The sequence below is a fragment of the Nannobrachium achirus genome (assembly GCF_963921795.1).
Source record: "Nannobrachium achirus genome assembly, chromosome: 4".
NCBI classification, from domain to species: Eukaryota; Metazoa; Chordata; class Actinopteri; order Myctophiformes; family Myctophidae; genus Nannobrachium; species Nannobrachium achirus.
In genome coordinates this window covers 19,264,646-19,280,972 of record NC_137813.1, presented here as the reverse complement: position 1 = coordinate 19,280,972, position 16,327 = coordinate 19,264,646, and the positions used below count along the sequence as shown (strand labels likewise).

The window sequence follows — 16,327 nt, the reverse complement described above, 5'->3', positions numbered from 1 at the left end:
CATATTGATGACCCCCTGATAACGGCCCCTCTGATCAGTAACCATCTCCACGTCAACATAAACTTTTCCTAGTTATTTTATAACATCGTCCTGCAGCCGTCTGTCCATCCCTCCTCTGTCCATCTGTCGTACCTCAAAGACTGTCTTGGCGGCGTAGCCCTGCACGTCGTCGCGGTTGATGACTATCTGGATGACACGATACCAAACTTCCTCGCTGACATAGTCGCCGGCGATGCGGATCAGGTTGAGGATGGTGTCGACGTACCATGAGTAATCCACAGCGTACTTCTCTGCCAGGATGGCCACCTTCAGCACCTGTACAATGACAATACGGAAGGAAGAGGAGACAAGGGCAGTTGCTTAGACACGGGAGTAAGGATGGGACGATATGAAAACGTCATATCACGATTATTGTGACCAAAGAAATCGCGATTTACGATAATATCGCGATAATCAAAATATCCCCAACATCCATTATCCTGGGGCGGAACATTTACCAAAATTAGAGCTAGAGTGAGCTTGTAGATCGTCAATTTTTTGGCAAAGAGATTTGGTAGAGTGAAAAAAAAGAAGAAAAAAAGACTATCAAGTACGCATATTTAAAGTACGTTTTACCAATAGAGGGTTTAAACGGCACCGGATATGCAGCTCGGCAAATAAAAATTGTGAATTGATGCCAGTGCATGACGGAGGACGATTTCACAATAAATGAAATCTCCATGATACAGTTATCGTGAGTGGTTTTTATCACGATAAACGATAATATCCCTTATCGTCCTATCCCTAACATGGAGACTCTTCTGGTGATTTGGCACGAGAAGGAGATATTCTTATCGCATTTTTCAGTCAAAAGCGTCACACACGTGCACAAGTGAAAGACATATTTTAATTCACAATCAGGTTTCAGCGGTGTGCACACCACACAAACACACCATCTCCTCTCTGATGGAGTAGTCGGCAGTCTCCAGGTAGCTGAGCATCTCTGCCACGATCTGCTTGGCGTTGCTACGGTCACACATGGCATAGAGCAGGTCAGCTGCTCTCTGACGCACACTCACATCCCTCTCAGTCTGTGGAGAGAGAGAGAGAGAGAGAGAGAGAGAGAGAGAGAGAGAGAGAGAGAGAGAGAGAGAGAGAGAGATCCACATGACATAGATACTAACACAGACAGACACATATACAGGCCATATACACATATGTATGTATACATCAGGGTTTCCGCTAGGCATTTTTGGGGCCGGCCACGTTGGCCGGCAGGATTATATTTTACCGGCCAATCAATTAATTTATCGGCCATATTATAATGAACGTCACATACGTGTTTGCAGATGAGATACTGTATGTGCGTCTGCATGGTGCACCCAACTGATAATTACACCATTTTATGTTAGCGCTGGGCTCCTCTTTATTACAGATGCAATTGCAATATTTTCCTGAGTTAACGAAATAATAGCCTAACTATCTACTTATGTAGGCCTAGATCGCTTGCCAAAAAAGAAGTGAATAGGTTAAAGTGGACGCAACTCAAGCGAACCGTTTGCGTGCCCTGCCACACAGTGGCCTACAAATTAATAAGTTAATAGTAGACCTATATGATTTTGGCTTCACGTCTCATTAAACCTTAATATGCAAACATACAACCTTTGTTTTGTTTTGTTAATGTTATGTTATGATGGCGCAAGGAGGAAGGTTGACTTGCCTCTGTTAGTCTGTTGCTTTGACCACCGTACAGTGGTATCACATCCATGCGTTCAGAAAGTCATTTGCGTGCTTGTATAATCCATGTGATTCCACAGAGTTCGGGTCCCTTTTTTTATTATCGTCTACTGGGTCCAGCTTGGTCTAGATTACCTCGGAAGAACCCCAGTTCTGTTCGGATCATAACACTAAACCCACGCTGTATAGCGCTGATTTGGACAAGCTGCTGGAATTGTCAGTGGTGAAACGTAATGTGTGCTTCTCCGTATGGCCGTCCTGCGTATCTAAAATAGCAGACATACAAGCTCACAGCGCCGCGCGTTGCTGACTTGTTGTGAGCTTGAAGCTCTGATATTTTCAATGCGCGTAACCCTCGTACGACGAATATAGACTGATCTAATGAGCACAGCGCAGCATGAGCGGTGAGCTCCGCTGTCGTCAGACTCACAGAACATGATACAAATTAAAGATTATGATAGGTTTTAATGGTTGTAGCTTTACTGATTTAGACAAATAATTATGTGAATAATAAGATTAAATGATAAAATAGCCTAAGAGGCATTTTCCCAGCCGGCCACGGTGGCCGGTGGACTTTATAATTACCGGCCAATTAAACATTTAACCGGCCAATGGCCGGTAAATACCGGCTAACGGAATCTCTGGTATACATGTACATATACTGTACATACTATGATTGTTCCATACATTTAAATGACAAATATCAATAAAGAATGCATGTATCAAACAATTTGTTCATCAAAAAATGAAAAATAAAATCAATCACATGTAACACATACTTATCCTCCAAACTATGAAACCTAAAAGTCTGAGGGCGGCTTGCACCAACACGGTTTAAGCCTTAAACTGGTTTAAATCAAGGTTTATCTTTTAATCAGCTTGCACCAAACCTTAAATCTAGTTTTCATTAATCAGGTTTAGTTTTAAACCATCCTTTTAATCTTGGTTTGAATTTTCACTGTAAACCTGGATTTCTGTTAATCCTGTTGCACCACTACTTTAAACTTTGATTTAAACATCAGTAAGGGATCAATTTTAAACCTGCTGTAGAGGTGGTTTAAATGCAAACATGCCATTGACAAGACATGAATGGGGGTCCCCCTCCTGGCTGCGAGGGAAGCCATGGGGAAGCCTCACAGCATAAGCCCTGCAGGCTTGCTGCAGACAGCGTTTCACAGCTGAAAACAAAAATCTCATCATATTGTTGTCTTCAATACATCCTTGTACATCGGCTATTTTAAAATAGCGAACATTTATATATTTACGGGGACATAATAGGCCTACAGTCAGTGGAAGAGGACTTCCCAACCAATATGGAGACGTTTTAATTTTCGAAATCGCTTCATAATTGACGAAACTATCAAACTGTGGTGTATTTCTTTGCTTCCCTCACAGGAGGATAGCCGCGCATCGCCGCACCGCGCTGTAGCGAGCCGAGCACCACCGTCGTATGACGGAGCGTTATAAAATTAAATATTTTTTGGCTGCAGGCGCTCTTCTTAACATAGAAGGTGATAGGCCTGCCCACATTCACCCCGAAGTAAATAAAAAAGTAACGTTATGATGTTAGGCGTAAGAGAATAGTTTATTCCAGTGTGTTTACATCGCAAATCCAAGATGGAGGACATTTAAACCATGAAATAATCGCAGTTTATGGTTTTAATCACAGGTTAAGGGTTTAATCACAGATTTGTTAAGCAATGCTTAAATTTAAGTGGTGCAACGCACCTCGATTTAAAATAAAACCTAGATCAACAAACCCTTGATTAACCCTAAACTAAGATTTATTTAATCCCTCTTGGTGCAAGCCGCCCTGAATGTTGTGGCATCATGATATTTAATCTATATATTGTAAAACTCACTGTGAGACGATGAGAGTAAGGAAAAGAAAAAGCCCTAAAGCCTTACCGAGACTTTGTATGAATAATAAATAAAAACATGTTATTAGATTTATGATAACAAATCCAGAGCCTGCGTCATTATTTATCATGTTAGAGCAAATCCCCTTTAAAATATTTCTGGTCAATCAGATTTTCAAACGACAAATATGCTTCAATGAATTATATTCATATTTATTTTTATGATGTCTTTCAACAGTGTAAAGGAAATCATTCTAACCAATGCCCCCTCCAATATGATACAATCAAGACGTTACAATCACAAACAATGTGTGTGTGTGTGTGTGTGTGTGTGTGTGTGTGTGTGTGTGTGTGTGTGTGTGTGTGCAGAGATGGGACAGGGGCAACCTTGAGGGCATTGATGACGGTCTCGATGTGCGTCTTGACTGCCTCATGGGAGAACTCGGAGCTGGCCAACGTGCACATGCTCTCCAGGGCCAAGTAGCGCAGGTTGGTCTCCCGATGCTGCAGGAACTGACCCAGCTGGTTACAGGCCCGCACCAGGAGGTTAGGCTCACTGAGGACCAGTGACGGACAAGGGGGAGAAACGTTTAAGACACTCACTTATATAAACATAATTCCTCCCATCCTTTTGTCTGTTTATGGGGGGTCAAATGCATTAAACCTGGAATCCAAACATTTACTCTATGTCCTACCGTGGGATACATGCAAAGAGAGAACAGACATGCACATTAAGGCTGTAACATTTTAATGTCCGTTGGTTACGTTGGGAACAATTAACGTTCAAATTGAAGATAAAAGAAGAACTTTTCAAATTAATGGTTCGAACTAAATCAATCGATGGTCCGTTCGGAAAACCCCCCCAGAGGTTCGAATCCTTAAAACAGGGATAGATTACAGCCATAATGCACATGTTTGTAATCAAAACGTTTCAGAGTAATTTCATTCAATGAAGCATCGGTCACATTGGAGCCCTCAGTATGCGAGCGTTTATTTCTTTATTATTCCTACCCTGGGATACAACCAGTGTACTAAGACAGAACTCCCACTTGGGCAGAGAAGCCATTTTCACATTAAAGCACCCTGGCCTGCAGGACGCCTCCCCATATACACCCATTATAACTTCAAACTCCATTTTAACCATGATAGATTCATTAAAAACACCCATTAGTTTTTTCTGGTTACTCATACTACCATCCTAATACATGAGCAGGCCGTGTTTTTTCGATAACCTTTTTCAATTATTTTTAATAATCTTTTATTGTATTTAAACTGTTCGATTTTCCAAAATAATTATTACAAATAAATGAAAAAGGTTATTGAAAAAACACGGTCTGCTCACTTATTAGGAGGGTAGTATGAGTCACCAGAAAAAGCTAATGGGTCATTTTAATGAATCTATCATGGAGTTTGAAGTTACAATGGGTGTGTATGGAGAGAGGCCCTGGGCCTGGAGGGCCTGATAACATTTACATCAAATATCTAAATATTGAATCAAGCAAATGAAAAACTGTTCAGGGTGTTCATAAAAGCCTGATAAGAAGATAAGATGACAGAAGCATGAGGTCAGTCCGTTGTCTCCCGACCCCAGGCGCGGCAGAGGGAGAGCAGAGCCCAGGATTACATAGGCAATTGGCACTGGGAGAAAATGGGTTGCAAAATCGTGGGATAAAAAATTATATAAAAAAAAAAAAAGATGATAAGATGTCCAAAGGTTTTTTTTAAAGTGGAATATCCCTTTCAGCTTCAGGCAGTACTACTTGTCAACCAGTAGTGTTCCTACATGTCTTAAGAGCATCTGTCTGGCTCTCATTAGAATGAATGGATCTAAAGTGTTGAGTGAACATCATCTTTCGTTGAGCAGGCCCCACCTGTCATAGTGGATGATGAGCGAGATGTCATACCTGTCATAGTGGATGATGAGCGAGATGGCCTCAAACAGGATGGCGTTCTTTGCGTTGGAGTGCTGCACCTTCTTGGATTTGGGCGGCTCCTGGGCCTTGTTGAGGATGGTCTCCAGACACTCCACCAGGCGGCCCTTGACGGCGCCATCCTCGGGCGGCGGGTAGCACTGCAGCAGACGCAGCAGCTTGCAGGACAGCCACGGCGCCGGGACAAAGTAGTAGGTGTAGTCCTGTAGGTCAGTGGAGGCTGACGACACGATCTGAGGAAGAGGAGAGAGCATTGTAATCCTACCGAGTGAACAGAGGAATTACCTGGATTCCTCTGTGGAGAGACCCGATTCCACAGTAGTGATGGTACGATATGAAAATGTCATATCACGATTAATGTGACAATGTGACATCACGATTTACGATATTATCGCGATAATCAAAATCCATTATACTGGGGCGGAACATTTGCCAAAAAATAGCCGATCTACAAGCTCACAACACGTCGCAACACAACGCATTGTGAGATGGTAGATCGGCTATTTTTTGGCAAAGACATTTGATAGAGTGGGAAAAAAAGCCTTGTATCGTGTACGTATATTATAAGGACCTAGGGAGGGTTTAAGTGGTACCGGATATGCAGCTCAGCAAATAAAAGGTGAATTGATCCCAGTGCACGACGGAGGACGATATCATGATAAATTAAATCACCATGATGCAATTATCGTATTTTTATCACGATAAACGATAATATCGCTTATCGTCCCATCCCTATTCCACAGTAGTAACAACAAGTCCCTGTCCACCTGTTTGTCACCCGTTGTGTCCGTATTTAGTAGCCCAAGATCTATGAATATATATCATCTTGTTTCTTCCTCCAAAAGAACAATATGTTTGCATAATATCCACTGAGGGTAGGAAAAAAACATTACACCAGGGTAAAAACATGGCAGGCTGCATAATGTACACTGTGATGTAAGCAACACGGCAGCAGTTAATCAAATTAATAAAGGGTGTGTTAGACGCATGTGTGTCAATGTTAATACTGTTGACTACCAGCTATGCTTGCACGCCTAAATTGAACACGGACATTATTAACTGCATTAGCTGCAACGGCGTTGCCTACTAGCCTGCCAGGTTTTAAATCAGTCGTTTTTATCCTGAATTGGATAACAAACTCAAACCACATAATCAGCCGAGGGGTTCACTTATCCATATGACGAATAGTGAAAATAGCCAGTTGGTCACAATTCAATCTGACACCTTTTGAGCTTGAGAAATGTTTTGAAAATGTTCCCCTATATTCAGATCAGAGTCAGTGGAGAGAGTCGTGCCACTCCCGTTCACTTCATGGGTCCAGGTCTTCTACAGTACGCACACATCTATTGGATTGGTGTATACTATAGTGACAAACCGCAAACGGGAAGTTTAAAGAATGCATTGAAGTCTATGAGGGTAAAGGTAAAGTGACAATGAAGTGACAATGACCAGCGCTGTGTAGATGATTATATATTATCATGATTGATTATGTGTGACGTTATAAGAGTAGATCATGTGTTCATTGATTATATTAATAACTAGTTCTTATATCATTGATACAGGATAGCTTGTAAGAGTCTAGATGTCTCACTAGGACTGAGTAGCTAGTGTTTTGGTAAAGCCTATCTTGTTATGGTACAGCTCGTCCCAGAGGCCTTGGAGCCACACAGTATAACTATAGTATCTGACCATTCTTCTTGGCAGAATTACTTTACCACTGACCAGAGTATTAACTGTACTTCTGTCCATGATATAAAGTTACATAAAGCATAAACACCACCACCTAATACATTGTCTTGTCTCCTCATTTTCTCATTGATTATTGATTGATCTGAATTCCGACACAGCTGTTTCTGACCCTGCAATGGCAGAACTCTCCATGGAGTGCTCTGATTCAGATGCTCAAAATAAGGATGCACTTCAACACACGCAAAAACACCCTCGGCCACCCACCCTGCTTAACCGGGACACAGCCAGGGACACGCAGGTCTTGAACTCGTCTGGGTTCTTCTGGCTGAGACACGTGATGAGAGAGATGGCTGCTGTCACTACGCCCTGGAGAGAACAACAAAGAGAAGAATGAATATATAAAAGGCTCCAGGTTAACACACAGAGAAGAGTATTCCTTACAGTATAGCAAAACAGCTGGTAAACTGGTCAGTTGTTGAATCCACAATTCTGTTGCTTGACCTTGATATTTAGTCGACTAAAACTAGACTAACACTAAAACGTTTCAGATTACTTAATAAATGTGACTAAAACTAAATGGATTTTTATTCAAAAGACTATGACAAAAACTGAATCAAAATTTGCTGTCAAAATCAACACTGACTACACCAACAGAGCCATTATTAGCATCAGTGACTGCCAAGGCCCCCAGGTGGTTTAAAGAGGAACAGCATCATTGCAGGGCCTTGGTCTCACCATGTGCTGGTCGTTGAGGAGGTGCACCACGCGGGACGTCCACTCGCCCATCAGCACCAGGTCAGGGGAGGTCTTGTACAACCGCAGCAGACACAGGGCGGCTGACTGTTTCACACTGTCCATGGTGTCACTGTGGGCCAGTACATTCATGCACATGAGCCTTAAACAGACCTTTTGACAGGGACAAAAGCCTGATTTATACATCGTCATACAATGGTGCCACTCACTGAAAATAGCCCACCTAAAAGCTTGTAGGTGTCTGTGAACTCTGACAACGGGTACTGCATTAGTGAAGCAAAAAAAAGTCAAACTACCATATTTGTTTGAATGGACTTAAACTTTGCTGAGGTCCTGTAAGGTATGTGAACGCGAAAGTGAAGACATTCCAATGCCTTCGCCACCCCTCGACATCGTGCCCCAAAGAGACCTATGCATCCCACTCCCATGTAGCAGGTTTGTTTTACACAACCGCCTCTGAATCTGAATCCTCACCACTCTGCACCGTGCCTTACCCAGCGACCAGGATGCGGGGAATCTCTCCGGCAAAGGCCTCGGCCATCTCCCGGCTGCCGACGTTGGCGATGCAGTGCAGGGCCAGGCACATGAAGGTGGGATTGCGGCTGGACAGGTCATTCTTGATGGCGTTGTTGATGAGACGGATCAGCTCACTGTTGCTGTTGACCAGCACAGAGATGAACAGGTATCCCTGGGGTGGAGAGAATGATGGAGAGAGAGAGAGGGCAGAGGGAAGTAAGTGACAGAGAAATGGAGCGGGAGGAAGGCATGGAGAAGAAAAGAGCAAGATGAAAGAGCGAGGGGGCAGGAATTTGTTGGTCGTATAATAGGTGGAGAGGTCATGGAAGCAAGGAGATAAGAAATATCCCCAGAAAGCAAAGTCGAAGAAGACAGAATAGACATTGGGCATAAACAGGTGGAGCAAAATAAAGCCCAAAGCAAGATGGATGAGAAAGCAAGAGAATATGACAAGAAAGGGGAGGGGTTGACCAACAGGAAGAGGAAAAGGATGAAAGAGTTAGACAAACAGATGAGGCAATGTGAGGTCATGCAGAATGGACAGAGAAATGAAAGTGTGTTGGGGGGGGGGGGGAGGAGGAAATGGGGAATGCGAACAAGAGGAAAGGGAGAGATGGAGCAAGAGAGTGAATCAGAGTGAGTTGACGTTTGACAGTGCAGTGCTGGTCAGTGGTCTTCAGTGTTTGCCGTGTGCCGAGTCAGACAGCTGGACAGAGCAACCAGCGGCCTGCCGTTTCACCTCTGATCACACAAACAGTCAAGGAACCACAGAAAAAACAACCGCACAGCTTTCACTTACAGTACTGCTCTGAGAACCTTGATAAACATTAAACGTGGAGCTTTATATAATGTCTGAAAAGCAAGCATTATAAGTGAAGTAAACAGGGGCCTGGTTTGAATGCCTTTTTAAGTTAAATAGGCCATACGGTTAACAAGAACGTGATATAGTAGTAATATTTGTAGTGGTAGCTTTTGTTAAATGATTGTGATGAATGTGCATATAACGTTTATTATTATTATTATTATTATTGATGATTACAACAACTAGCCTAGTTCCAGACCCTGAATCGCTAGCCACACCCCTTTAAATTTGTTTTGGCGATTCATGAAGTGAAACGAAATGTCAATTCAGGCTGAGTGTCAGGCTATACAACAACCACTCCCCATGCTTGAAATGTAGTGGTCAATCTCTGTAAATCAGTATCTTTTAAAGACCAACAATATTTTGACTACTTTTATATAAGACCTGAGAGCAGTGATGCTATTAAAAGTGTGTGAATGGTTTTGGTGGTGGACAGGACTATGAGTGGGGGTCTAATGCCTAATATGTGCTGTGTCGTGCACACCAGAAATGGCAGGTCTGCAAGCTTAACACATCGGGTGCCCACGTGGTGTCTACGCGTCAATCTCTTTGATCTTTACGAGTGCCCAACGACGCGTTTGACGCGTTGTACAGTAAACTATACTGTACTGTAGCTACTGCACTTGGCTACCGCGGTGATGAAACAACTCCATTTCCCAACATGCAGCGCGCAATTACGTCACCCGGACGTGCTGTGTGGCTCGTTGACTTCCTGTTTACCGGCTGCACAAAAGTGCTGTTTTCTCCGGATTCCCTTCCTTTTTTCATTTTTTTCTCAAAACGGCAGCCTCTTCTACATGCCGTAACACAAACACTGTGGCTTAGAAATGATAAAAAACGGTCCTGACTGAAAGAAAAGATTTTCGCGAAATAAACAGGACATACTCGGATTACATTTACTCGGATTACTTTTCTCGCCAGTACTCTCGCCGGTAGGTAAAATGACGCGTTGCCATGGGCACCAGCAAATTAGACGTCAGAGATCACGTGGGCATCCGATGTGTTAAGTGTGGTGACATGTTCTGAGATCGCAGAACGGCTACGGACACGTTGTCCCATGAACGCAGATGCCTAAAAGCTATATTTCACCTGCAATCAATAACGCTTTGTTTGAAGCAACCATGCTCCAAATCACACATTCCCAGAGTGACACGGTGGGTGCAAAAAAGTATCATTACAGTGTCATATCTGACCGAGTAATTATCACAGCAAAACCCTCACTTATTATAACTCAAGAGTCTAGATTGACCTAGATGGACCCGGTCCATTTTGGGTCAATTTTCTAGTCCACTTAAACACTATATACATTGTTGACCGATGTCCCGTAGGGGACTATACTTGGCAACCTCATTTGTTCTACACGTCATTGTGAGCTGTGTCTTCAGCTGGTGTGGCGGCCTGGGCGGTCTGTGCTCCAACCACTTGGTTTTTGAACTCCTGACACATCACTATTCTGCATCCTCAACATTTCCTTTCATCCTGTCAAACTGTCTGGCAGCTACAGAATGGAAACAGAGTAGCCACAGCAGCTAATGCCAAGTGCACACTTTTAAAATACTGTCCAACACTGCACATCTAACAAACGACTGTCTAATGACCATTGAGAGGTTGCACAGCAAGCCATTTACGTCTTTACGGAGGACAGAATCGTAGTACCGTTGCAGATCACAGGATATCACAGGAAGACTTTCAGGGTTCGAGTTGTATCAAGTTGCCACAGCAACACAGTGTGCCAGGTATCATGCAAGCTATGAAGATGTCTATATTAACTCATTAACTGCCAAAAACGTGAATCCCTTAAAAATCCCGTTGTACCACCCTGCCACGCCCGTGAATCCCGTAAATAAAAAATAAATAAAAAACATTTTTTTTTTTTTTTTTTTTTTCAAAATCTTTTTTTTGGACCCCAAAAACGTTAGTAGGCATGATAGCGATCGCGAAATTGCTTGTTTAACCCCCATACAACCCCCATACAACTCAGGTAGCAGACCTCCAAGCTCACAACAGTGTAAAACATAATGGCTGCTATCTCATGAATGCCTGAACGGATTTCCATTCGGATTTTTTTGTTTGAAAGCTGTGAGCAATGTGGACACACGTGGTGCATTATCTAGGCATGGGTGTGCATGATCCGTGCACTATGAATTACATGGAAGTCTATGGAGACGAATGGCAGTTAAAGAGTACGAAGGTATTGTTAAATGGCAGCATATGAGTTAAATATAAACTAAGCACAAAAAGAAAGGAAACTTGACTTGGCTGTGTAGCTCATGCCTTGAATGCCCGATGCTTACAAGCTGTACCTCATTGTAAAGGTGACGAACAAACGATATAATTATACAAAATACACAAATATACAATCAAATTGGTATTATTAAAGGGGATATATAATTGACAGAAGTCAAGTTTCCTTTCTTTTTAGTGCTTAGTTTATAAACTGCTTATACTATTTTGATAAACTGCAATCTTGTTCCACATTTTATTCTTTTCATCCCCCATCAGGATAAATGCCCGATGCTACGTTTACGTTAAAAAGACAGTCACTCTGCTGCCACATTTCCAACCTCATTTCTTGTTTCGATACTCCAGGGACAAAGGCCCTGTAGTGTCTGGTCACTAGTCACTACAGGACTTTTGACTATCTTTTGACACCTAATGTCTAGTGTACACTAGTCATTAGGTGCATGTTCTACTTTCAAATACAGCACACTCAACTTTAACAAACTCTTTCATGTGGGTTTTTGTTTGCTCACTTCGCTATATAAATTTATAAAGAAATACTGAAAAGATCAATAATCTCAGCATTTTACTAAAGCCAGAGCTAGCCAACTATGAAAAGAGGTAGGCTATGTGCCAAATAACTCCAGGATATATAATTAGGGTTAATCCTTTGTTTAGTAAGGAAAACATTGTGGGTTTACTCTTAAATAAATCATATGTCAAAAGGTTTTGCTAACCCTAATCCTGTAATAATTATTGTATGTTATGTCCATAGTCCTGAGATTCAGTATAACAACCAGTTATGTTACCAAGCTAAAGTTTAATAGATTTGCTGACTTCCTTTTGCCCAACTGAAAACTTGTTTCTTACATCATGGGAATGAGACGATTTCAGATGCTCTGCACTATTACTCAAAATAATAATTTGAAGGGGAGGAAAAAAGTTAGGCTTTGAACTAATCTGAAGTTCATTCCTCAAATCCTCATGATTTTATGTTATGCAATAATCTTCAGGGACCAGGCCTATGGTACTACCATGTCTGACTAAGCCCTCTAAGAACTGGACACTGGTCTGCTCTATGACGTTTCACACAGCCTGCCCTGGGGGTCTTTGGGGTTTGGTGGCACAAGAATAATGGACAATTGAACAATGGAAAATGCCAAACAGCATTGTTGCTGGCTGTTGCCTTCATACCAGGCACCAATAACATAATACAGAGATTCTGTTGATTGTAATATTTCCTCTGTTTATCCAGAACTTTAAATGGCAACACTGACAGAATTGACACAGTTGCAAATAGTAAGTGAACAACATTCACAGTCAATCAGTGTACATTTTTTCCTAGAGAGGGAAGATTTATATTCTGCCAATATAACAAAACAGCTCAAGGCTGTTAGCAGAACTTAGCACAATGTGGTGAGATTCACAATAAGGTTGTGATCTATATCACCTTTATATGCCTGCAGCCTGACCTAAATTTCATACTATAATATACAGCAATTCATTGTAGAACTAGTTCTAGAGGGGTGGGTACTTCCCAGCAAAATATCAGGACACCCAGGTCAATGATCTCTAGCTCTGTCAACACAGACAGTTGTGACCCTTGAATTAGGTTGAATTGGGTTAGGAGAAATTGCATGAGCATAACTTGTGGTATACTATTGCTAAAGGGCAGGCACAGAATGATCACAATGTTTTGACAATTGTGAGAGGGATAAAGAAGAGTGGAAGCTTCTCTCTCTCACGCACGCACGCATGCACACGCACACGCACACGCACACAAAGACTTACTATCTGTTTCTCTGTGTACTTGTTGGAGCTGAGCAGGTTGACAGCTTCCATGTGTCCAAAGTCAATGTCATGGCCCAGCAGGAAAATGAAAAGCAGTTTGCAGACATATTTCTTCTTGCTGTAGCCATCAAGCGCCTTGTCCCCCTTGAACTTGGAACGAATGTTGGCTAGCTCCTTATTAATCCTTTTGATCTCAGCTTCCTTGCTCTTACCTGGGAAGAAGGAAGAGAAGCAAGACACGGTCAGCATGGTCATTTTTTACCACTCCCGAGTGTGAAATGGGTGACATGATGACAACAATGAGTTATCAGGCTTTCCTTGACTCACTCAAGCCCTGAAGTCAACAGTTGAAGAATGAAGATCCCCCATTCAGCCCCTGAAGCCCACCGATCGAGAAGGAATCCCATTAAGCAGTTCCATCTCTCTCCCCCCCCCCCCCCCTCCCCTTCATTTAATAAAGAAATTGGGGGTAAATGTTTTACACGTTCCCATTTTATAATAATAGGCTAAGACTCAGACAGATTCCGATGATGAAGACTTGAACTTGAAATTGACAAACTAAATTGAAGACATGACCACCAGATAGATATATTATTTAAAAGGACATGAAAAGGCACAGATTTATTAGGATAGGAAAAAAGAAAGGTTTAAAGAATGAATGACGAGACAAGGGAACATAAGGATAGCTGGGTTTAGCAGTGAGAAAGGGGAACAGAAACACAGGGCTAAGATCATGTACGTATTACGCAAATAGTAGCAGGGAAATGGTTTTCTTGGGAAAGTGTTGTCATGTCTAGTGAGCTGCTGAACAGACAACATTCGCCTGCATATGCCAAGAAAACAAGGGCAGATACAACAGACTGTTCCAGAAAGAGCAATACTAGGTAAGTTCTAAGTTGGTCAAATGTATCTAGGTTTGGGGCACAATCTACTAGCCCTGAATGAGCACCATATTGTAGGCTAGCCGCAAATTGCAACATTAGATTTTCGGATGAATCTAGGGTTGCAATACCTCCCATAGGCAGCCAATGCATCTACGTGTAAACAGTTTTTTGCTATCTGATTGTATTAAAAGACGTCAAACTCAGCAATATTGCGGCTCTATGGAAAGCTTGCATAATCCTCTTTCTATCTGCAAAGTGTTTGTTTGAGAAAAATCCACCGTAAACATGTTACGATTTATTTTCTGTCAAGAAATCCGAGCAGACATGGTTTATTTTCTTTATTTTATTAAGTGTTGAACTTCGGAAGCGCTCGTCTTCTATAACGCAACGTCCCGCTGCCTCCTGCATTATGTGACATTTAGGACCAGGTGGTCACAGGACCGTTGAGCGATTTTCCACAAGCGCTTCCAAACTCCAGTACTTAGAAAAAATAATCAGCTGAACCAAATTTCTTGATAGAAACTGGCTCATAACATGTCTATGGTGGATTTTTCTGAAACAAACACTTTGCAGATAGAAAGAGTCAATTCTAAGCTTTCCATAGAGCCGTTGTTTAATACAATCAGATAGCAAAAAAGTGTTGCAATTTGCGGCTAATTGTAGGCTACATCAGTGTCAACAATTACATTAGCCACTAATCAACCTCGGTTGAGTCAGTAGAAATAAGACAATGGGGGTGCCCGCTGGACTACTGGTCCAGGCACATACCACTTAGGCTATGCCACATAGGCATGGTTGCCTTGCGGCGTCGCCGGTTCGATTCCCGATCCGGACGACCTTTGCCGCATGTCACTCCCCATCTCTACCCCCCTTTCCTGTCAGTCTACTATAAAAGCCGAAAAACAAATCTTAAAAAAAAAAAAAAGAAAAGTAAGACTATGACAATCAAATAAAGAAAACTGTGACTTTCTAATTTAACTGTTTTTGTTTTGTTTTGTTTTCTTTCTGACTGGACTGCATATTTAACTTTTAAGATTATAAATTAGAGTGGCCCAATATCTGTTCTATTGTCTTGTAAGGCCATTGCTGCTGTGCTGGCACATATAACTAGGTATGTAAAAACTGGGAATATAATCACAATCAAGTCAACCCAATGAACCCACTGAATTTCTTGGCACTTGTGGAAACTGCTAGGCCTATCCAACAATTTAAACCTATGCCTGCAATTAAGGCAGTGTATAACAGCTATTTTGTGAAACAATTACAAACAAACAGGTGCAAAACTCCCAGCACTAAGATGGGCACTGTCAGGGCTGACAAGACAGGCTGGACCAAAGCTGAAATGGTTTAATTAGAAGCTGTAGTGTAGTAAGTAGGAGATGGGAAATGTATGGTGTAGAATAGATGATCCACAGTGTCAAATGACATGGAATGCACGCACTATTGTCCTGTGTCCTTAGTGTTACTAAGAAGTGGGTTTATGTATATTATTGTCCTGTACATGTTGTTTTGTATGTCTCTTTAAAAAATGAAAAACAAAAATAAACATATTGTTTAAAAAAAAAGAAGTGGGTTTATGTGTGGTAAAGTCAGAGGATAAAGTGGTTTCAATATTTCTTCCCGACTATGTGTTGGTTTTATGGTCAAGGTAATTATGTATGGTACAGTACTTTTGTCAACTATGAGCTCTGCTGTAGTACATCAGAGAATAGATGTACTAAATACATTTTTGAACAACTTATAACAAACTGTATGCTACTCCGTTTTGGGTCTTTTCAGCCTTTATGTTATAGTGTATAGTGGAGATGGACAATCAACAGGGAGAGAGATGATCTCGGGAACAGGACTCAAACCTGTGATGCGCTGTCAGTGTCAGGCTACATTAGAGCCTACTGTATGTGCCTGGGCTGTTTTTGTTTTCTTTACATTAACTCAAGGTACCTGAACACCCATATTGTAGCTAGGTGTAACGTTGTTACTCAAGATCACGACCTTAGTGCCACCAATTATGCGACAGTCTGATAAGAGTATAATCTAGGAAAACAGAAGGCCACGCTTTACTATCCGTTACTTCTTACTACAACAGAAAAACGGATAGTAATCCGT

At 41.9% G+C, this 16,327-nt stretch overlaps 1 protein-coding gene across 5 annotated transcripts in view; it reads right to left on the bottom strand.

The window, feature by feature from the left end:
* ap2a1 (adaptor related protein complex 2 subunit alpha 1) overlaps window positions 1-16,327 on the bottom strand; it is a 33,928-nt gene that overhangs the window by 13,489 nt on the left and 4,112 nt on the right. For all 5 annotated transcript variants that reach the window (XM_080723721.1, XM_080723718.1, XM_080723722.1 and 2 more), the window contains exons 3-10: window positions 13,338-13,549; window positions 8,443-8,636; window positions 7,931-8,060; window positions 7,460-7,561; window positions 5,480-5,739; window positions 3,963-4,131; window positions 933-1,070; window positions 133-315 (exon numbers count right to left, since the gene is read on the bottom strand). In XM_080723721.1, the coding sequence (XP_080579847.1) occupies window positions 133-315; window positions 933-1,070; window positions 3,963-4,131; window positions 5,480-5,739; window positions 7,460-7,561; window positions 7,931-8,060; window positions 8,443-8,636; window positions 13,338-13,549 (1,388 nt within the window). The remainder of the gene's footprint in view (window positions 1-132; window positions 316-932; window positions 1,071-3,962; window positions 4,132-5,479; window positions 5,740-7,459; window positions 7,562-7,930; window positions 8,061-8,442; window positions 8,637-13,337; window positions 13,550-16,327) is intronic.